The sequence below is a fragment of the Sceloporus occidentalis genome, unplaced genomic scaffold, assembly GCF_023333645.1.
Source record: "Sceloporus occidentalis isolate IW3139 unplaced genomic scaffold, rSceOcc1.0.p SCAF_181, whole genome shotgun sequence".
Taxonomy (NCBI): domain Eukaryota; kingdom Metazoa; phylum Chordata; class Lepidosauria; order Squamata; family Phrynosomatidae; genus Sceloporus; species Sceloporus occidentalis.
The window spans coordinates 1209514-1233741 of record NW_028317161.1 but is presented as its reverse complement, the minus strand read 5'-3'; the positions used below and the strand labels follow the sequence as shown (position 1 = coordinate 1233741).

The following is a 24228-nucleotide window of genomic DNA, read 5'->3' as shown; positions in this document are numbered from 1 at the left end:
GAACCTAACTTTAAGAACAACATTTTCAACAATACGAAGGCTTTAAGGTGACACTTTTTTACCCAACAATATGTCCACAACGCCTTTATCAAAAAAAGTATAAAATTGTCAAATAAGACAAGAGAGATGAGAATTACTGAGATTGTAAAAGGGCCATTATATAGCAAATTGAGGTATTACACACATATATTAAAAGAAAGTGTAAAACGCATAAGGAAACTTGGCAACTTTAGGGATGAATGGCTATCTCAGGCTTCACATACTATTACAAAAGTGCCATTTTGGAATTTATCTACATACCATACGGAGCCACAATTCACCCTAATACAATACATGATAAAACCATTAGCAGCAGAATAGGTGGGCTTGCAAAATATATACAAATCTGTTCTGTAGCATCCATGCCCAACAAACTCACAGAATCCATTGGTAGAATTTCTAATTCACATGGTGTGGATTTAAAAAATACACGACAAATATACGATGTATTCTTTACCTCAATACAATATCATTTGCACAGCTTTGCTTACGCAGCTTTGGTAGGTGTCATCAAGTTGACCTATTCTATTTCTTTTTACAATGTTTTCTGGGTAAAACAGCTTAATTAATTAGATTTATCATCCATCCGTGCGCTGCACGATTTTCTACATGTAGATGAACTGAAAATACAATGTGTTGCTGTTGCTAGCAAGGGAGGGACTAGTGAGAAAACTTTCCTTGTATTTCAGATCAGCAATCTAACAGCATTTCTGTGGCAAAAGGGGAGTGGAAGTAATAATACAGGAAATTTCTAAACAATTCCCCTCGCAACTCTGCAATTTGTATGTATGTTTTATTGCTAATCCACAAAAGAGAAATCAACCGTATCTGTTATACTACACACAAGGGAGAAATGAATGATGGAACTGCGCCTGAGAAAGAAAGAAAAAACCCCAAGAACACTAAAAAAAAAATAAGTGCGTGTATATTCTTTACATACAGCTAATGTAACGAGACCCAGAGTTCACCGTGACCTTTCAGATTTGAAAATGAAACAAATAACCACCTCCTATGACTCAAAAAGAATTCTCATATCTTTTATTAGAGGCAAACACTACTGGCAACATGGGATTAAAGTCACAGTGCTACTGAAGAATAAACATAGATGCTAAATTTTCTTCAAATTAAAAAAAGGGGGAAATGAAAAGATCAGAAGGCTCAGTCATCCCTCAAAAGAAAAACCCCCCAAGGAATCAGAAATCAAGCACAGCAGTCGCACTGATAAAGCCAGACATGAAAGGCATCCAGACCTCTGAAGAATGATCACAGTGCTAGAGAAAGAAAGCACATACTAGGTGATTCAACGGCGGCATCAGAAAGCTGCATCACCCCAGTGACATGCCGTATGTTACACAAAAACACTACAATTAGTATTCTTGCTGTTGAAACTCTCTTTGTACATCAAATGACTACATTGTTTCAGTTTATATTAAAGATCCACAATGAAAACGCCACACGAGGCAAAAGTTAGATCTACTGTTCATGCCTTGAGAATGGGATACTCCAACATTAGTGATTGTATATAGGCGCAGCCATAATATGCGCGCAGTGATATTATACCAGTGCACCGAACCAGTTTTCACCAATTTTATCACAAATGCACACACAATGTTCAACCAAGATACTGTGCCAGCAAAGTTTATAAAAACAAGAGACTTGGACAGCTGGTAAGAACCATCCGACCCATCTCTTCTGCCCATTTTCCCTTGCGTAAAAGATTCTAATAATAATTAAATGATTAATTTGTGCCCCTGACTATCTAGTTTAATACTGACCTCTGTTCTCCACTTTAAAATAAACAGAGCACTTTGTCTGCTTCTGTTGTAGGCCAACAGATGGTTTAACCCCTTCGTGACAAAGGCTGATTTTACTTTTTGTACCCTTCGTGACAATGGCCTTTTTAACATTTCTGCACTGCTCGTGTTTAGCTGTAATTTTCTTCTTTCCCGTTTACTGAACCCACACACATTAGATATTGTTTTTTTCAGGACAAGAAGGGCTTTCTTTAGATGACATTGTTTTGATTGTATCATATTATTTACTACTAAAAAAAGTATAAAATATGGTGAAAAATTTAGAAAAAAATGACTGTTTCTAACTTTTAGTTGAAAAATCTTTTACTCATCTATAAAAGGTAATGAAAAAACCTGCTAAATGGATTCTACTATTTGTCCTGAGTTTAGAAATACCCAATGTTTTTATGTTTTTTTGCTTTTTTCTACCCATTATGGGGCAATAAGTACAGGTAGCGTTTTGCTATTTCAAAGCCATTTTTTCCAAATCTGGTAATTCTTCCCCCCATGTGCCATTTCGGGTATCTTTGAACCCGGCCAATGCAATTTACCCCATCAAATCATATATTTTTGAAAACTAGACAGCCCAGGGTATTCCAAATGCTAGTATTTTAACTATTTCCATGCACCATATCTACCACCAGTTTTTGTCAAACTTTGTGGTAGTCATTTTTTTGCATTTGTTTTGTCACACACATTTTACTTCAGGTATGAATTAAAAGGTTCTCGTTTATGTCACTATCACAAAACACCCCAATATGTGTTTAGCAACATCTCCTGAGTACAGCGATACCTCACATGAATGATTTTGCCTGGCTGTTTGGGGGCAAAAGGGCCACATTTGGGGCATGCGCATTTTTCAATGTTGAACTTTGGCATTTGGGGATCCACTGCCTATGCCCTATTTGGTACATCTTTGAGTCGGGCCATTTCAGTGTGCCCAATAAACCCATATATTTTTGAAAACTAGACACCCCAGGGTATTTCAAATGCTAGTATTTTAACTCTTTCCATGCACCATATCTACCACCAGTCTTTGTCAAACTTTGTGGTAGTCATTTTTTTGCATTTGGTTTTCCACACACATTTTACTTCAGGTATGAATTAAAAAGTTCTCGTATATGTCACTATCACAAAACACCCCAATATGTGTTCAGCAACATCTCCTGAGTACAGCGATACCTCACATGAATGATTTTGCCTGGCCGTTTGGGGGCAAAAGGGCCACATTTGGGGCATGCGCATTTTTCAATGTTGAACTTTGGCATTTGGGGATCCACTGCCCATGCCCTATTTGGTACATCTTTGAGCCGGGCCATTTCAGTGTGCCCAACAAAACCATATATTTTTCAAAACTAGACACCACAGGGTATTTTAAATGCTGGTATTTTAACTCTTTGCATGCACACATTTTACCACCAGCATGTTTTCAAAGTTTGCAGTAGTATTTTTGTGTGTGTATTTTTCCCACACACACCTACTTTATGTATGAATTTACAGCTCCTGGTATATGCCGCTGTCACACGACACCCCATAATGTGTTCAGCAACATCTCCTGAGTGCAGTGATATCCCTCATGCATGGGTGTGTCATTTTTGTGGGAACTAAAAGGCCACATTTGGTACGTGTGCATTTTTCTAATTGGAAATTAGGTGTGTGGCCATCCTTCCCCCGGTGTTAATTGGGACGTTGTTGAACCTGGCCAATTCAATTTACCCCATCAAATCATACCTTTTTTTAAAGTAGACACCCCACGGGCATTTAATATGCCAGTATTTTAACTCTTTCCATGCGAGAATTGTTTTAAGCTAATATGCTAATTTTAGGACTTGCTCACAAAAATATATTTTTTATATATATTTTTTTTTTGTCTTTTTAAAAAAAAAATTTAACATTTTTTTTCAACTTGGAGGTTCCCCTGATAGTGACATCAGTGGGAAATTATTTTTACATTTTACTAGTTTTTTACTATTTTTTTTCTAATTATTATTAATTTTATTTTATTTTTTAATTTATTTTTACTAATCACACTATGATTAGAAAGCTGGGTTCCATTGACTTGCATGGTGAATGCAGTACCTGTATTCAACCTGCAAGTGGAGCCAAAGTTCTCTAGATGGTCTGGACCATCTAGCGAACTTTTAAAATTTGTTGGTTCCTGTTACAGGGCAGCGGCCATCTTGCTTGATGGCGAAGATCATCGGCAGCTGCGGCTGTGACCGCTCTCCGGAGCGGTCACAGCCCATCGAAAGGTAAGTGTTTGGTGTCGCTGGATGCCTCCTGATCGAGGCATTCCAGCGACACCATTTAAGTTTAGGAGGCGATCGTCGATCGCCTCCTAAACGCTTTTAAAACAGGCGTCCGCCGCCATACAAAGTATGGCGGATGTTGACGCCCCGTGGAGGGGCCAGAGATGGCCCCTTCATTCCGATCGCGGCGTTGCTGAATGCCTCGAGGTCGAGGCATTCAGCAACGTTTTTTGGGTGCAGAAAGCGAAAACAGATCGCTTTCTGCACCCGTTTAAAGACGTGCCGGTCCTGGCACGTCAATTGTCGTAAAGCACATGCTTTTCCGTGTCGTGCCAGGACCGGCAATTGTCGTTAAGGGGTTAAAATCCAGGTTTTTTTTGAATGTTTGAGAGTTTTATGAGGTTTGTCTTAAAGAGAAAGTCACAGCACATTCATCTTTCCACGCACGGTTGCTACACAGCAGGGCAGTCTGCAGCACACCCAGTGTACCCGAGTAAACTTACATTAATATAGACGCGGAGTAACTGGTGATGCCAATAACATGACAGCCTTTGAGGGCAGGGGGTCTGAGCGACAATGTGTATGCTATCCACAACTCACAGTCATCAGTGGCGTCGCTACAGGGGGGCAAGGGGGGGGGAGGCAATTGCCCCCCCTAGGTTATTCCTTGCCCCCCTGCCGAATTTGTAACCACCCAGGACAGTCCTTGACTGCTAACGACGGCATGGTGCCGTCGCTAGCAGTCCCAGTCAGGTGCTAACGACGGCACCATGCCGTCACTAGCACTATCTTACCTTGATATAGGTCTGTGGACCCCCACCACCACCTACCCCGGCGATCTGCCCCTCACACTGAAGGGCATCACCGGGGCAACTTTATTAACAACTGACAATTGTCAGTTAAAGAGGTATGGGGGCATGCTGCTTAGATGCCTGTATCTCAGGCATCTAAGCAGCTACATACCCCCAACATATACCATTGGAAAGGTAATCGCCTCACCTTTCCAAGTATATAGATTGTAAAAAAAGAATAAAAAATATTAAGTTAAAAAAATGATTTGGGGGTCTCTAAAGGCAGATAAAAAAAAGATCAAAATTGCCTAGAGACCCCCAAATTAAATTATTTAAACAAAGTAGTTTAACTTTAAAAAAAAAATAAAAAGTTTAAGTATTCTAGCTAAATGATCACTGTGGTAGCCAATGTTACCACAGCGATCATATAGCTATAAAAAGTCACATTCCCTTTTTAAAAATGGCCGATACTAATTTTTAATCCTATGATCCCTTTGATCATGGGGTTAAATTTAGCCAACGGTAGAGGGAGGCAATTTTTGAAATCCTGATGAACTGCAAATATTATTAAAATCAGCCATTTAGCCTGTGCGGTACGTGAGTAACCATATCATCCCTGGAGCGCCTTGCATTTTTACTGCAAAACTTTTGCTGTAAAAGTGATTTTTTCTTCTCCCTTTACCATCATTTCTTTGGGATTGTAAGGGGAAAGAATGGCGAGTGAATGTATGGACAGTATGGTGTGTGCTTCTGTGAGTGAATGGAGATATGAAAGGCGTGTGAATGGTCAGTAATTAGGGTTGAAGCCTTGACGTGGCATTACTGCTCACGTAGGAAGTTAAATTATGGCACAAAAAGTACACATTTGCAAAAACGACATCCCTTGGCGCATCAAATGAGGGGCTGCATGTGTTTCTAGTACAAACCTGGAGTGCGCAAGACACAAATGAACATGTCGTTATGGTTAGAAAAAACATTTTCAAGCCAAAGCGACATATTCCATCATTATTTGTGCACTCAACTTTTGTCCTAGAAATACATGTAGCCCCTCATTTGAAACTCCAAGGGGTGTAGTTTCTTAAAATGGATGAATTGTCTGAATGAGGGAGAGCATGAGTTAATATGTGGATGATTTGTCTGAATAAGGGAGAGCATGAGTTAATGTGATTGTGTGTATCATAGATGTATAATTGTGGAAGGGCAAAGATGGCACTAGCAGGATGTTTGAGCCTTGGGGAACAGGATGGCACAGGCAGGGTGTATATGGGACAAAGATGGCAAATCTTATGTGTGTTATCTGGGTGCTGGCCAGGTTCTATGTGGGCAGCGTGGTTGGGGTGTGCAACCTGTGATCTATCCTAGTAATTTAGGGGGTTTTAAATATACCTTTAATGCCGTGTTTTTATGTGAATTCCAATTGATCTGTACCTGCAAAGCTTGGTTTGTGTGTTCTTCTGTAGATCCATATCTGCTATGCTATGTTTCCATACATTATTTATCTATACCTGCAAATACAGGGTTTGTATGTCTTGTTCAGTTGATTAATACCTGCAATGCTGTTTCCATGTATTGATTTGATCTATACCTGCAATGCTACATTTCATATATTATTATTGTATACCTGCAAATACAGGATTTGTATGTCTGATTCTGTTTATTTGATATATACCTTCAATGCTGAGATCACAAGTGAATTTCAATTGATCTTTACATGCAAAGCTGGGTTTGTGTGTTAATGTGTTGATCTATACCTGCTATCGGCAGCAGGGTCTAATATTTATATATATATATATATATATATATATATATATATATATATATATATATATATATATATAAATATATATATATATATATATATATATATATATCGGCAGCAGGGACTAATATTAGGCCCTGAAATCATTTAGTGGAAAAGTTAAGTTAGTGTTTAAAGGATTTCAAGGATTAGTCATACTAAATTGTGCTTCAGGCTTCCCATGTTGAATGATCAAGTATTGTATTGTCCAATAACAAAAGTATCATTCCATAGCAATATATATATATATATATATATATATATATATATATATATATATATATGTGTGTGTGTTTTTTCAGTGGTATGATTTAATGGTGGAAATTATTAATGCCCCCCCAGTTTGACTGTGGTATCTTGTGTGCCCCCCCTATATATTGTTTCTAGAGTCGCCACTGACAGTCATTAACAAGAGTTATGGTTATTCGACCAACAGCATAAGTGAAACAGTATTTTTCTACAGGAAAGATAAGAAAATCAACATTATTTCACAATGGGGCCTCTTTGAAATGCTTGAAGCAAAGACAAGAGAAATTGCAGCACGGGTATTTTAGCACAGGCATAAAACAGGACACCCGCAGTAATTTCTGGTAATAACTGAAACAGAGGCAGAAGGTGTTATAAAACACTCTGCTTAGCGGCGTCCATGTAATTCACGAGAAACGCAGACATCGTTCTATTATAAAGAAACTGCAGATATACTATTTAAAAAGTCGTTTAATGCTGCTTTATTAGCACGCTGCGGTAGAGGTAAAAGAAGCCAATAAACCTCAGTCAGGTGATTTCTCCCCATTTTAGTGTGAATCAATACCACCTGCAATTTCTCTTATTAATATATCTTACAAATGTTTATTGTTTTTCTCCTCTTCTTCAGAACCATGTAGTGACCGAGGCAAGATCAAGAGATCATTTCTTCCAGCAGAGGTTATGTGTACACATCATACTGTGAAGACATGAAGAATAATGCTCCGCTGTTGGATCTCCACTGTTCGAGATGCATTGTGCAAATCAAATTGTAATGCAATTATGAAACCATTTAAGAGACTGTGTTAACATAATGGGACGTGCAAAAAAGTAATGTAAACAGAAAAAAGTGGGTTGGGGTAGGTACAATCACACAATTCTGTGCTCCATATCACTTTTGCCCAATGGACTTTCTCTAATGAGATATCAGCTGAAACACAAATGGCCATCACTGGATTCCATAATCCGTTCTTCCATGACAATGGGCAACATTCATTTTCCATCTTTTAATTGTAATTATTAAGGGTGATGAGCACTTCTGTATCTGAGTTGACCTTTCAAACATGGTCCATATCAGATGATTTTAAAGGTATACCTATGCATTTTAAAGGTATGCATATGCATTGCACTTGTTAAAATATTGAGAATGCAATAATACACTCTTAATTTACAGGTCAACTCACATCAGAAAGTAAACGTGCAAGAAAATGTACCTATAGTGCCAGTATTCTCCAAGGACTCAAGCTGTATGCAATTACAGAAAACAGTACTAAGCTATTTCACTGTTAACTATGCATAACAGCATCCGTTCCAATATCAGTAACAAGCAGTGGCCAGTGTGGCATACATCAAGCAAGCAAAATGAAATCAATATAGATTGAGTTAAGATATACGCTTGCTATCTATTATAAAAGATTGTTTTAAAACGAACAGGAAGCAGAGGATGTATTTCTCGGCTGTGTGCTCTGTGCCGAAAGTGAGATGATAATCTATGGGAAGTGTGTGCTTGGACTGCAGATATCTGGGAGTACAAGTGCACTGCTAAGGAAGGTTGTGGCAATTTTTTTTTTATAGGGCCAGAAGAAAAGGAATATGTATAACCCATACTTGTCGGTTGGAAGAGTGGACCACAGTGCACACTTAAAGCAATAACTTAATAAATTAATAATAAATGAATACAAACATTTACAGAAAGCATGTTATATCTCCCAGATGCCCCTCTTTGGGTGCGTAAAAGGGGTATAGAAGCATAGAATATGACGGCAGATAGTCTGCCCACTTTTTGTAAGGACTCAAACCCCAAACTTGTCCTGTCCCAGAATCAAGATAGGCGTAAATTCCCTCACTGTATTAGCCTGCACTTGCGTGGCAAGAAACAGCATGGCTTTACTGTTTATCCTGTCAGACTAACTTAAATGATTTGTTTGAGTTGGTAACTAAAATAATAGCCCAAGGAGGAGCTGTTATATACCCTATTGATCTAGCCTTTAGATTTTAGTAAGGCACTTACAAATAAATTGCAGTCTTTGGGTTTGGATGTCAAAATAGATGAATGGATAAGGCAATTGTGGAGTGACAGGAGGTTGAAGGTTGCAGTTAATGGTGTATAGAAACATTGAAATACTTATTTCAGACAAGAAATGTTAGAACAAGGGGCCATAGTCTAAAATTGGAGGGTCAGACATTTAAATGTAACATTTCTTATGTTGCTATGTTTCTGTGTTAAATATTTATTCACAAACAAATTACAGCAAAAAAAGATTTTTTCAACCATAAAGTGGGTTTTTCATCAGGGAAAAGAAAGGCAGTTTTGTTTATGGGTTAATCACTCTCTATCCTGTACCTCATTTATAATTTTAAATTTTTGATGTTTTTATGTTCTTCTTTTGCCTTTAGATGCACAATAATGAGTAATAAAAGAGCACAAACATGTATTAGCTAAACTAATAGCATGCACAGTCATTGTTCTCTAATGTAATGCTATACACAGGCCACAAAGCGATTTTAAAACAGTAATATGCTGACATAGGACTGCCCTGAGCATAAAAAAAAAACAGGAAAACTGGGGGAACTTCAATAGTTTTAAAAAAAAAACTAGACGCCATTCTTAACACCTTAAGGAACTTAAGGACAATGAGCGGTCCCTAAACCCATTGAAAACAATGCATGTACAGGCTTTGTCATTAAGGGGTCAAAGAGGTTTGTAATTAAAGCAATACTGCCCCGAATTAAGAATAAAATATAAGCAATTTCTTAGAAAGAACAGATGGTAATAAAAATGATTCCATTGTGAAGACAATTATTGGTAACAAGTGCAGGACCAGACAAAAGCCTCCATTTTTTTTTAATATCAGCAAGATCTACTTAATAATACATAACTGACTACTAAAAATAGTTTTAAAAAAGAACATTTTCTAAAGACAGAAACTAAGAAATCTAAGTGTTGGAAACATGAAGACCCGGGCATTTCTGACCCTGCTGGTCATGGAGATAAATCCATTTCGTATTTTTTTGACCCCACACTAAAAGCTTAGGATGTGAGGTGTTTTTTGCCCCATGCTATTTTATTAAACCTACTCGGTGCCCTACAAGCCCCAAAACCTTCTGTTTTGAATGCTTAATGTAAAGTATGGTTGATGATGGAATATGCTGTCAGTAACCTGCTCTAAGCTGGCTGTGTTTATAGCTTGGCACTCAAATGGTTAAATATGTAATGGTGTATTATTTCAGACAGGCTTTTTTATTATTATTATTACACTGCATTATTAAATATCTTATTATCTTAGTGAATTTGCTTTTTTCCACTTCCCTCTCATCCAACTATCTCTGCTTTTCCTAGATCATTTGTCTTTTTTTTGTTTGTTTCCTTAATTAATAACAGAAAAAGAATATGTTCCCCTATTAAGAAGTCTGCTCTACTATAAGATACAGTGTGTTCTATTCACTAATGGTGCGTGTGCAGGAAAGTCTGCAACTCCCTCACTTCACTATTCATAATGTTACGTTCCTCCAGCAAGAATAAGAGAGCTGGCCTGTATAATGTATAATTTAATGGATGAGGAGACTAAAGAAATCACACCGGGTCAGCCATCTCTGACCTTCATTAAGTACAGTGAAGTCACAACCCCTGTCATGTTTTGATCCTCTCTCCTTTGGAAATTTGGATTATTTACACAAATTTACCGTTAACACTGTTGAAAGCCTCTGTGGTACACAGCTGTGCTTCTAAATAACTGACAAAATAAATGTCATTTAAATTTGCAAAAAGGTCTTGTCATCTGCATTGCCTAATAGTTGTTTTTTTTTCCTTGCTCAACTTAGTACATGGGCCATTTACTGACGATCGACATACACTTCCCAGTCCACCACGCTTTGTGACCTTCTGCAAGGTGCAACAAAAAGGAAAATAGTATTTCAGTAAGGCTGATTAAAGCTGGATTGCGATAAATGCAGTAGAGAAGATCCATCTCTACATATATGGTTTTAAAAAGCAGGGCTCCATCTCTGTTGCAAAACTTGGCGAACAAGGTTCTACCCATCATGTAGCTACCCAAATCCTACAAAAAAACAAATCGCATCAATCGTAGCCAACAACACATGAGTCACAGCGTCAGAACAGCAGGAGACGCACTTCTTGGCTATCGCTGCTGTACGAAGATGGGACTGCCACTTTAGTCACAATGCTTTCCGCTCTCTATATAATTGAATTACTCTATTTCCATTTTTAATTATATTCCCCTTCTACAAGTCCCAAGCAAAGCTGTGGAAGTTTCACTTTTAATTGTTTCATATGTTTTATAACCTCTTGTGAATGTGCACATAGGGACAACTAAAGACTACATTTTAAGCTATTTTGTTTACAAGCTGAAATTAGATTTTCTATTAGATACACAGTTACTTTTCAATAGAGCATAAATTTATAGCAGCGTCAATTAATGGAATGCTTGTCTGCAGAACTCCATGAAACCCGCTGCTTACGTGCACAAAATGAATAGCAGGAAGAATTTATGAAGCTATGAAAAACACCCTCGCTTTACAGGACACACAACTACACTGCTCACTATTTGCACTGACAAAAGACCGTGTACGTTGGAGGAGATGACCTGCGAGACTAATGCATGCCAGCCATTTCTTAAACTTTTTTATAATTATACATATTTAAATATCCCTCAGAGCATTTCATATGCAGTTAAAAGAAACACTCCAAATCTTTATGGAAGCATATTGCTTGAAATGCAAAACATATCAAATGCAAAATTCAGGGTGTTGCTATAGTAACCAGTATAGTGGGATGCTCTGAGTGGACAGCAGCATAATTATTTACCGTGATATTAACGGTTATGTGTCTAGGTAATATGCAACACAGTTGCAAAAACGGGGATAGGAGATGCTTACAATTAATGGTTCTTCATGCCATACCTCCAAGTGTTGATTGTGTCACTGATTAACTTGTTCAAGCTGCCAATGGTGCAACCCCGTACCTACACTCTTGCTGCCTTTGCGTCACCATTAACTCAGACGCACATTCACACTTCACATATTTACAATTCACATATCTTCAGTCTCAACTACTGCAACTGTGTCTTATCTGGTCTACCTAATAGCCCCTTAAAATTCATTGTGAATGCTGCAGGGTTACCTTGCTTGACCATAGTTCTTTTAGCATCTCTCTCATTTGGCAATCTCTTAAACAGTTGCCTGTATGCTTCAGGATTCAATTTAAAATCCTGGCACTCACCTATACAGCAGTTCTTCTACCTACCATCTCCTAACCCAGGGGCGTCCAAATGTGGCCCGCGAGACCTCGAGGTGCGGCCCGCGTAAGATCGGCAGCCAGGGCAACCGATCTTACGCGGGCCATACCTCGAGCCCTGCTGCTTACCAGTGGGAGGGTCTTTTGTACTGCAAAGAGGAAGCGGAACCCAGCAGAGTTCACGTGACATCACATGACTCTGCTCCAGTCCTGCTTCCTCTGTGCAGTACCAGAGAACGCAGAGGGAGGCCGCGCCCTCTGCTGAAGTCTGTGAGCGGCATCGAGGAGCTGCAGTGCAGGTAAGGGGGTGGGCAGGGTGTTTGAATGAGTATGCGTGATTGAGGGAATGAATCTGTGAATGAACGAGTATATGAATGAATGAGTGTGTGTGATAGCATGGGTGTGTAAGTGCTGGAACCTAGGCATGATGGGACTGTGATTGCTGTTAGCAATCACACTCCTATCATGCCAAGTCAGCCAGTACATGCTGAAACCTAGCTAGCTGCCCCCCTTGTGTATTGATGCTGCCAGCAGTATGGGGTCTGCACATCACTTACAGCCACCCTGTACCAGCATGTACTGGCTGACTTGGCATGATAGGAGTGTGATTGATAACAGCAATCACAGTCCCATCATGCCTAGGTACCAGCATTTACTTGTTGCCTGGGTATGATAAGAGTGTGATTGCTGTTAACAATCACACTCCTATCATGCCAAGTCATTTGCTATTTTTTTTTGTCCAATTGTGGTGTGTTACCTACTTTTATTAAAAATGTGAGGTTTTTTTATTATTTTTAAAGGTGGCTAAGTGAATGTTTTGGTCCAGAAGTTTCATTTTGGTGTATCCCTAGAATAAATAGAACTATTTCATTTTTAATTATCCTTAATTTGTAGTCACAACACTTTCTAGGCCCAGAAATCAGTGAGGGTAAAGGTTGTGTCATTTACTTTATTTTAATCTGCATATTTTATTAAAGGCCATATTTTCTCACAGTGAAAAATTAGTGCAGCCCGCGCACGTATACAATTCTGATGAAGTGGCCCACTGCAGAAAAAACTTGGACACCCCTGTCCTAACCTATCTCAAAATACACTCTTACTCTGTATCTCTGCTCATCTGATAATCTTTGTTGGTGCTCTGTTCTCATGTTCTTCCTTATAAACTAAATTTGGTTAATTAGTTGATTTAGTAACTAAGGGTGCAATTTCCTTTTCACATAGGGCCAGGTAGGGTTGGATAGCTTTTTACCTTCTATACTGCATTTTGTATCGTATTTGCTCGATTATAAGTTTGTTTGTTTTTTAGACCAAATGCTCTGAAAAATACCCCTTGTCTTATAATCGGGGTCGTCTTATAATCAGACCTCAAATAGGTCTGACTATGACACTAAGATCCAGATCCCCCGCAGCGCTGCAGGAGACCTGGATCCTCCTGTCTTATGCCCCCCATTTAACCCCCCCCCCCCAAAAAAAACCTGACAGCTGGAGGGTGTATGCCCCTGCTGCTACCGGTACCTGCCCCGACTACACAACAGGGAGTCAGAAGCACCGGTAAGTTGGGAGGGGGAGTGTTAAATGGGGGGCCATAAGGCATTTCTGTAGGCAGAGTGCTCTATGATATGACCTTTAACCCCCCTAATGTCACTCTGCCTCCAGATATGCATTTTAAACCCCTTTATGCCAGGCTGCCTCCAGAAATGCCTTTTAACCCTCAATACGCCACTCTGCCTCCAGAAAAGCTTTTTAACCCTCTATACGCCACTCTGCCTCCTGAAATGCCTTATACCCCCTATATTCCACTCTGCCCCATAATATGCCTTTTAACCCCCTAAATGCCAGAGTGTCATATAGGGGTATAAGGCATATCATGGGGCAGTGGCATATAGAGGGTTAAAAGGCATATCATGGGGCACAGTGGCATATAGGGGGGTATAAGGCATTTCTGGGGCAGAGTGGCAAGCAGAGGGGAAGATGAGCATAACTGGGGGGCAGGTTGGAAAATAAAAAAAATAAAAACAAAAAAAATATTTTTCTTAATCACAGCTTTTATTTAAAAAAAAATAGTTTACATTGTTAACATGAATTAACATTTACCAGTAAAACGTTTTTCCTATAGGGTTTTCTTATATTCAGGCTTTTTCTTTTTCCTAAATAAATATTCAGATTTTAGGGGGCCGTCTTATAATCGAGCAAATACAGTAATTACTCAGGTTATCTTTGACCAATATTAAAATTAGTTGGATGATCTGAAACATTTAAGTGAGACAAATATGCAAAAATAGAAGAAATCGGGAAGGGGCAAATACTTTTTCACCAGACTGTCCATGCTTTTCTCAAATCCCTTCAGGTTGCAGTTCTTAACATATCTGCTGCAGTAGCAGGACACAGCATTCCAGAAGATGTGGGAACCCATTAGACATCTCTGCTTAGAGAAGTCTGTGCAAAGGATGAAGTGGTCTATATTGATTGCTGGAAATAATTTCAGCTTGAAAACATCTTCTCTGTCTTATCTACTGTCACGCTTCATCGCACTAGCAGAATGTATTTGTTTTAACTGAAAACAAATCTAAAAAGTCTAAAGCTTACAGGGATATGAGGTGCATATCTACTGATTTTAGCTTAAATAGCATCTTCTGTAGAGATTTACTTGCCGGGAGATATAAGAAATAAGTATTATTAATAAGTTCCACTTCAGTGGCTAAATAACACCTACAAGCAATACCACTTACAAATAAACAGTAAAACACACCGATCCATTCAGTTATCATCAAGATATTAAAAGTATAAAAAAAACACTTACAAATAGCTCATGATCATTTTAGTAAAAGGGCAATAACCTGATGCCATCATGGGCACTCCTGTTGCTTTATTCGTTATGGTACAGCGGTGTCATTCTGCTCAATGATGTGTAAAGTGAAAAAATTTAACTTTGAGAAGCCAGACAAGGTGCTATGAGAAGCTCTGCACTCATATGGTAGGGCTGGATTTACCAGATATTTCTAGGCTGAAAAGTACCTGGCAGAAAATGGACAGATAATAAAAAGAAATGGGTGGAACTTACCTGAAAACAGGAGGGAGAAAGGAAGTCCATTAGGGACCAAAGTTGTTAGGATTTTTTCTGGCAGGAGCGGATGTTGGCATATGCCAGTTTTAACAGTGTCCCATACTACATACTTTTTAAGTACTTATACACAAAATTTAAGTTTTAATGTTTTGTTTTTGGTGAGAATCAGCCTATGCAATTGCAAGGTAGAATAAAAATGTAATTTAAAGGCGCCAATCAGCTATCATATAAATTAAAGTCCACAAAACAAAGCAAGGATTCAGTGCATACCCAGCAAATACTATTCAAAAAACACATATCTAATTATACATTTTGGGGATTTTGTCACACTATATGGCCATATATTGCTTAGCCTGCCACTATGTCAAAGGATCCCAAGTTTGGAGAGTCCTAATTTTTCATAGCTACATTGCGAGCAGCCCCAGCAGTCACACAGGTGCCTTATCGACGGTGTCCAGAGAAAGTTTTAAATTGCTTGAGAGTCTCATTTTAAAATGCAGTGCATACCTACTGATTCAGCACCTTGATTAGCAATATAGTCAGACATGGGGTACTCTGCCATAGTGGCAGACTGAGCAATATATGGCCAGTGATGGATGCCTCAGATAGGTAATTTTTTGGTATTCGCCAGATTTGCGCTGAATTCTTGTTTTGTTTTGTGCACTTACTGGTCATTATTATTCTAGCAGCAACCCAGGAATCTGAATGGGTTTGTCTTTCATGCTTTTTTAGGTTGTGCGCACCCCCTTTCTGTATATTTTTTTTCTTTACATTAGAGTCCATATGAATCGCTGGATTGCCCCTTTATTATCCCTTAAATAAGCAAGATGTGATTCAAAAAGAGTAGACTACAGGGTCAGTATGGCTTTTTTGAGTGACATCCCCAAGACATAAAACGGACCCGATTGCATATTACTCTATAAACGTACAAATGGTATGTATAGATTCTTAACCCCCCCCCCCAAAAAACCCCCCACAATTATAATGCTGCTTCCAGAATGGAAGTGTGGATGTATTGAGACTCAAACTCAAATAATGAAAAACACATTCATGCGCACTGCCACATTTATCATTATGATAAACCAAGTAAGTTTGCTAAATCAAACTTATACCATATTACATTTATTACAATAAAGACCTAATGCATTTAAATGTATCGGAATCTAAGCGCACTGGGATGAATCACAGATATATGGGCTTACAACAACAAAGGTATAGGATGGAATGCAAGATCAGCAAAAACAGCTAGAAATATATCATAGCTTTACAGCCTTTTCCTGTGGTATCCATATAATAGAGATAGCAGCTAGTAATTCTGTCAAATTGTAGGCTTATTTATGTCACAGCAATACTGAAATAGGTTGAGATGCACAGCATTAAAAATGGATCATCTAGCATGGATTTGATGCACATCGTGATTTACATCACATGTTTAGGGAAACATAATCCTATTGACTAGCTCATGCCACAGTGTATGGCGTGAAAATTAAAGCGCTAGATCAGGATACAATCAGCAGAAGGTACATACTTCACGTGTCAAATAAAATGTATTTCGGAGTAATTAAGTGTAAGTTATTAGGATTTTGTACGACGTAGTATTACGACATAGTATTACGACGTAGTATTACAATACTATTGGGTAATGAAACGTGAATCTAAACTTTAAAAAAAATTAAGATGAACAGAGGGGTTAAAAGCGAAATTATATAGAAAGTGTTTTAGGATGATGCTAAAACACTCAGAAAATAGTGATTTTATTAGTTTTATATTGCTCTCTCGTCAAAACTATACTTCTTGGATTCCTAAATATCTGTTCCCTTTAGTTACTCCCAGTGGCGACTCTAGAAACCATATATAGGGGGGGCACACAAGATACCACAGTCAAACTGGGGGGGCATTCATAATTTCCAAAAGTAATGTGCTATGGAATTATACTTTTGTTATTGGGCTAAAATAATACTTGATCATTCAACATGGGAAGCCTGAAGCCACAATTGAGTGCGACTAATCCTTGAAATAAATATTATAACACAATAAATAACTTTTCCACTAAATGATTTCAGGGCCTTGAACGTTTTGTCCTACTGTAAGTTAAGTGCCAGGAAACAGATGACCAAACACACACACCAACACAGGCTCTGTCACACCGACACCCAGACACACACACCAGGACAGGCTCTGCCACACCGACAACCAAACACACACACACACACACACCAGGACAGGCTCTGCCACACAGACACCCACACACATAAGGACAGGCTCTGCCACACCCACATCCAAACACACACCCACACACACCAGGACAGGCTCTGACACACTGACACCCAAACACACACCCTAGGACAGGCTCTGCCACACCAACACCTATACAAACACACCCGAGGACAGGCTCTGCTACACTGATAACCAAAAACACACAAACAGCAGGACACAATCTACGTCACAGACGTCTACATCAGGATGGATTTTTCACACTGCATTGTCGTTTATACCCCCCTTAGTGTTTTTGCCCCTTGTGTATTGATGCCCCTGCTGCCCATATATATTATTAGCCCCAGTTGCCGATAGCAGGTATAGATCAACACATTAACACACAAACCAAGCTTTGCATGTATAGATCAACTGAAATTCACTTGTGATCTCAGCACTGAAGGTATATATCAAATAAACAGAATCAGACATACAAATCCTGTATTTGCAGGTATACAATAGTATATGAAACGTAGCACTGCAGGTATAGATCAAATAAATACATGGAAACAGCACTGCAGGTATTAATCAACTGAATAAGACATACAAACACTGTATTTGCAGGTATACATAAATAATGTATGGAAATATATAGATATGGATCTACTGAATAACGCAAAAACCCAGCTTTGCAGGTATAGATCAATTGGGATTCACATAAAAACACGTCATTAAAAGGTATATTTAAAACCCCCTAAATTACAGGCATAGATCACAGGTTGCTTACCCCAAAGTCAGCCCTGGCGTCCACACTGCCCACACAGCAATCACACTCCTATCATTCCCAGGCAACCAGTAAATGCTGGTACCTAGGCATGATGGGACTGTGCTTGCTGTGATTGCTGTTAGCAATCACACTGCTATCATGCCAAGTCAGCCAGTACATGCTGGTACAGGGTGGCTGTAAGTGATGTGCAGACCCCATACTGCTGGCAGCATCAATACACAAGGGGGGCAGCTAGCTAGGTTTCAGCATGTACTGGCTGACTTGGCATGATAGGAGTGTGATTGCTAACAGCAATCAAAGTCCCATCATGCCTAGGTTCCAGCACTTACACATCCAACCAGTAAATGCTGGAACCTAGGCATGATGGGACTGTGATTGCTGTTAGCAATCACACTCCTATCATGCCAAGTCAGCCAGTACATGCTCGAGGTGCGGCCCGCGTAAGATCTGTTGCCCTGGCTGCCGATCTTACGTGGGCCGCATTTGGCCCGCATGTTGGACGCCCCTGCCTTATTACTTTCTAGCCCCTCTCCCTCCCTTATCACTTTCTACCCCTTCTCCCTCCCTTATCACTTTCTAACCCCCCTCCCCTACTCACTATCTACCCCCCCCCTTTGTAGTTCTCTCAACTTCAGGTCCAGCGATGGGAGCACGAGGCTTCAGTCTTCCTTCTCTGCTGCGGTGGCCGCTGCTTCACTGCTGAGCGCCGAAATATGACGTCATATTTCGGCGCTCAGCATGAAATGCCGGCACCGCGACGGAGGTAGAGGCCTCGTGGAGGAGAATGGGGGGCAGCGAGCGGTTGCTAGGCACCCCTCTCTCTCCTCCGCATTAAAAAATAAATAAAAATAAAAAGACGGGATTTAAAGTCGCGACTTTATTCCAATTTGGACTTTATTCCAAATTCGGCAGGGGGGCAACAGGGGGGGCACCACTGGTTACACCCAACAAACCTTTAGTTGGCAAAATGAAAGATTCTACTGTGCTGGAAGGAGTCTTATCCTGATGACCATCCTAAAACGCTGTTGTGTATTTTAGACATTTAGTAAATCTTCTAAAATATAGCTGATAATAGAGATCTTAGCATGATCAGATAACAAAAACAACAAGAGCTAGACGATAATTATACTTATAAAGGTGCTTTTGTTTGACCCACACTGGCTTTGTTTTTATGGACTGACGTGTGTGTGAAAATACGGTACCCTTTGTACAATAAAATTATCTTACGTATATATATATATATATATATATATATATAATAATGCATAAAAGATGTAACAGAAAGTCGTTAAAATATATTTTGTCTGCTGTCTGCTTAGCACTTGGACTCCAACTGTGATGAATCAAGCCTAAGATGTAAATAAGTGTCTGTGTCCTTTTGAGCTTATTACTCTGGTGTTAAATGCATCCAAAACAGCCAAGACACTAGCAGAACAGAAGGATGTCCCCAGAGAAGGACAAACTCTTGCCCACAGAACCAACCTATGGATTTAATTGCGGTAAGCACAAAAAAAATCACATGAAAAAGCAGCCCTCTGCCAACGTGAGAGTTTCACAGATATCATCTGCAGCAAATTGATAGGCGAAAAGATCATTTTACTTATTCTGATCTTGTCAGCTAGAAAGCATAACACACGGAAGAACAGATTTATACAATTTTTCTTCTTAGTGTTTCTTTGTATCACATGTATGCTGCTTGCTGACCAATGAATATGTAACAAGCATTGGTAGAAAATAAGGTTTTCCATGGATTAGATAGAGATAGGAATTGTAATCCATTCAAATTTCAATAGGAATCTGAATAGCGTCACCTTTAAGGACAAACCGTTGCCATCACAACTTTTAGCATAACTGAAATTATTAATTACCTGTAGCTTTTACCTTTTGTTAATCCATGTAATTAAACATTCACACCTCGTGGAGATGTGTCAAGGATAGGCACAACTAGTATCTAATCTGATGTTCGATCCAGACGCTTCATTTCACTCTTACAAAAGGGAGATAGCATACCATGGAAAATCATTCAGACCATGAGAAAAAGGTAAGATACCTTTTCTCCATGCTATGCACATAAGGTTTACACAGCATTAAAAACGGACAATATCATATAGCATTGGTTTGATGCACATCATGATTTACATCATATGTCTAGGGTAATTCTATTGACTAGCTGTGGGATTGGAGAAATGCATCAGGCCCCACTTTATGCTAACAGGTATTAGGGACATAACATCAAACATGAGAATATGTAACGGGAATAGAAATAGGCCCAGCCACCTCTCTCTTAACCCCTTAAGGACAATAGCGGTCTCTAAACCCATTAAAAACAATGCATTTTGAGCCCGTACATGTACAGGCTTTGTCAATAAGGGGTTAACTGGACCCACAAGCACAGCATGCATAGAAATGACAAAGAGAAGCAACTATACTCAGAAAACGATTTCCTTGTACGCACAGTCAAGTCTTCAAAAGGTACGAGGCAAGATTATATCTGTTAACTATTATTTCATGACATTCCTTGTTCTTAAACCACAAGTCTACCAAATGAACTTAAACAGTTTGCATGTCAGCTCATTTGGCAATGCTTCGTGCCCTGGCGGTTGTTGATTCCAACTGTGCCACCTAATGGAATGGCCGTCAACTCGTTAGCTTTTGTTATCGGAGTAAATATTGCTTACCCTTCACCTCCAACTCTTGTTATCTTCAGTCGGAAATCCACGGAATTCAAGTTAGGAGGCTTCCATTTCAAAATGTCATCACATCGACCAGGCTTGTATTTCTAAAGCATAAAAGGGACACAATTCTTGATGAAAAACACTGCAGCTTCAAAGGAATATTAACATTTGGCTTTATTTTATGTGCAAAAAAATCGTATGCATATTTTTTTAACATCTGTTTCCCTGCCACTGGGAACAGAATGATACAAGTAGCATGGCTACATGGAAAGGGATTTCAGGACTGCTAAAGAGACGGTTAATGCCTCATCAACAAAAACGCATTTTAAAGTTCTTTACCTGTAAGGAAAAATAATAAATAAGAGACTTAACTTTTTAGAAGATACTGCAGCACACAGCCCTTCTATGTGCCACTATTCGGGGCAGTTTTGGTTACTTAACCCCTTAAGGACAATGGGCGGTCCCTAAACCCATTGAAAACAATGCATTTTGAGCCCGTACATGTACGGGCTTTGTCATTAAGGGATTAAAGCAGTCAACCACTGTTGAATGTGCCCCCATTAAAATCAATGGGACCACTTACTACTCATGTGGGCTTCAGCAGACCCCCTCAAAATCTCATGCTAGTCAGGACTAGAGGTGTCTGGCATGAAGCATCCATGTGTCTGCAATTACTGCCAAAAAGAATTAAAAGTGTTTGACCAAAAGCACCTTCTGCAATGGAGAACAACAAAGGAGAACAAATGCATAAAAGGAAAATGACTCTCCCAATGCATTTGCAAGGGGAAATCAATGAATACATCTGAAAAAAATACAGAAGTAAAAGGTATCTAAGAGGCTTTGGCTAACAATCCATCAAGTATTAACGCCTAAAGTACTTTCACTTTAAGCTACAATTAATACGTTTTTATGATTTACATATCCCAACGTTTAAGACCTAGGACCCGAGTCTTGCTATACAGTTGTTCCTTCCGTGTCTCATAGTATGCAGACTTGGGACGTCAGGATAGGAATTTTAAGTGCTAAATAAATTAGAACAGTTTAGGAACCTGGAAAAAGATATGTCTTACAGTGCATGTTCAGCTTGAATATTTCATCCCCATTTAAGAAGAAGAAAAAAGCTGAGCTCTTCGGGCATTTCAAAGTGATATGCTTTAAGGTTTGTATTAAGCTATACTCTATTAGCCTTATAATTAGTACTTAAATGGAATACAGAACTAAATTACATTACTAACACGCGCCGCATACTGATCTTTTACTCAACAAAGGGCAGAAAGAATTAAAATTGAAACAGTACATTCAGTGAGTGTTACACAGAAGGAGCAAGAAAAATAGCCATTGTCATTATCCTGAATTAAATAATGGCAAAGACAAACTGCTTGTTCTACCAACAAGTCACTGTTGGCCCTGGTGTTTGAAAGAAAGAAAGAATCCTGGTGGCAAGAAAAGAAAACACACAATGGAGTACGGTGCAGGAACCTATTTCACAGCCTCCCAAGACGAGATTAAGGGGGGGGGGGTCAGTAAAATAAAACAGGCCAGTCTGTGCAATCATATAATAACTAAACAGCGCTGATGTCATATACGTGGCAAAGAGTGGAGTATATTACAAACGAGAAGCTATTTTGAGGAATGTGGGTAAATATATTGTGTGTGTGTGTATATATATATATATACACACACACACACACACAAAAGTGTAATTATGTTTTAGTTATGGTAAAATGGGAATGTGATGACAGTTCCGTAGTGTCACAACGCCCTTCTCTTACGCAATCTGCACTATTAATGCAATGCATGACTAACTCTGCTCCTTAGGGACCCTCTGCAGGGACTGTGTTCAATGCTTACTCTCTTAAAGGTATGGTATTTTCAATGAAAATGATTTGATATGTGCTGTCATTTATATCCTTTATAAGTTCCCTTATATTATAAGCAAAAGACACTTTTAGAAAGTCTACGTTGTTGCTCAGGCAAGAAGGTTTTTATCCAGGTGCTGAAAATACTCATGTGGAAGGGTTAATATTCCAAATAATTCCTGGGCTAGCCACAGAGCCATCAGACAAGTCAAAAGGTGCTTTTTTTCTATAAATAAAAAAAAAAACTTAATAAAAATAATAAAAAAAATAAATATATATATATAGCATGACTCGCATATCTGGCAATGTGACTTGCTTAGTTTTACTACTCACCACAAAGGGTTGAAATCGCAATCAACACTTACCCAAAAAAGCATCACTTGCTTTGACTAACCTCTTGAATTTAAGCATATGGTAATAGTCTCTTAGCAGTAAATCTGCAGAATATAACTGAAATCCTGCACAAAATCATGAGCTTTATGAAGCTTTGCATGTTTTTTTCCTACAGATTAAGAGACCATTTGCGGTTAGTCAATAAAATAAAGAAGCATAAACTCATGGCATGTTAGCACAAAGTACCCTCTCCTATATAGAGATCGAGAACGAAGTGCCAGAGAAGGACAGAACAGAAACCCTCTCAAACCCGTGAGCCTCTGGGCATGCGCAAGTCACTAAATTACACAGCATACAAGGATTATAGGCTGTTGCCGTTTCAAAGCCACAAATATGAAAAAAGCCTTTGATGTCTGTTTTCTAACCACCTGGCAACAGCTACTCCTCTCTCATCTCTTGGCTGCCTATACAATGTAGGGCTGGCACATTTACAAAGACTCTAACCTGGACAAAAAAGACGCTAGCCTGGAAAAGCACCAGGAATTTATTAGAGGCAATGTTGGCAATTTAGCCTCACTATAGTTCCATCTCTCCCTGGAGCAACGGTTTAGTTTAAATCCACATTTAGTTTACGTCTTGCTCCCCCCATGCCTCAGCCGCCGGGTGTCCCAGGGAAAGCCTGTTTATTAGTAATGCTGGAAAAGGGCAGATGAAGATGGGGTGTAAAATGAGAAGTATCGCCCATGATGTCATCACAGTGGATGAGCATGTGTGGGACCCTAAAAAACGTGTTAAGTATGACTTCAAATGGACAAAAAATATATGGACCATTTATGGACATTTTCTGCTACTTTTACATGGAAAACTGCAGGTTTTTGGGCTGTAGAAAACTATAATACAATCATACACAGTACATATTCTAAGCATCAAAATAAAGGAGGGCACTGTGCTGTCTGAATAAGCATGCGTTTGATGTATGCATTGTACAAATCTGAGTGCTGTGACACGTCACCAAAGTCCTTAAACCCCAAAAATATGGGCACATGATCAAGATAATCTGCAGATGCTACTCTTGGAACGTACATAGACTGATGATTATCTACATATGATTTATTCTTATTATATACGTTATGTATTGAGACCTGTTTGC

At 39.1% G+C, this 24228-nt stretch overlaps 1 protein-coding gene across 1 annotated transcript in view; it reads right to left on the bottom strand.

The window, feature by feature from the left end:
• Window positions 1–24228, bottom strand: part of LOC149278774 (mRNA-capping enzyme-like) — a 162404-nt gene that overhangs the window by 34501 nt on the left and 103675 nt on the right. Inside the window, exon 13 of the mRNA XM_089501753.1 lies at window positions 20890–20990. Within this exon, the coding sequence (XP_089357879.1) occupies window positions 20890–20990 (101 nt within the window). The remainder of the gene's footprint in view (window positions 1–20889; window positions 20991–24228) is intronic.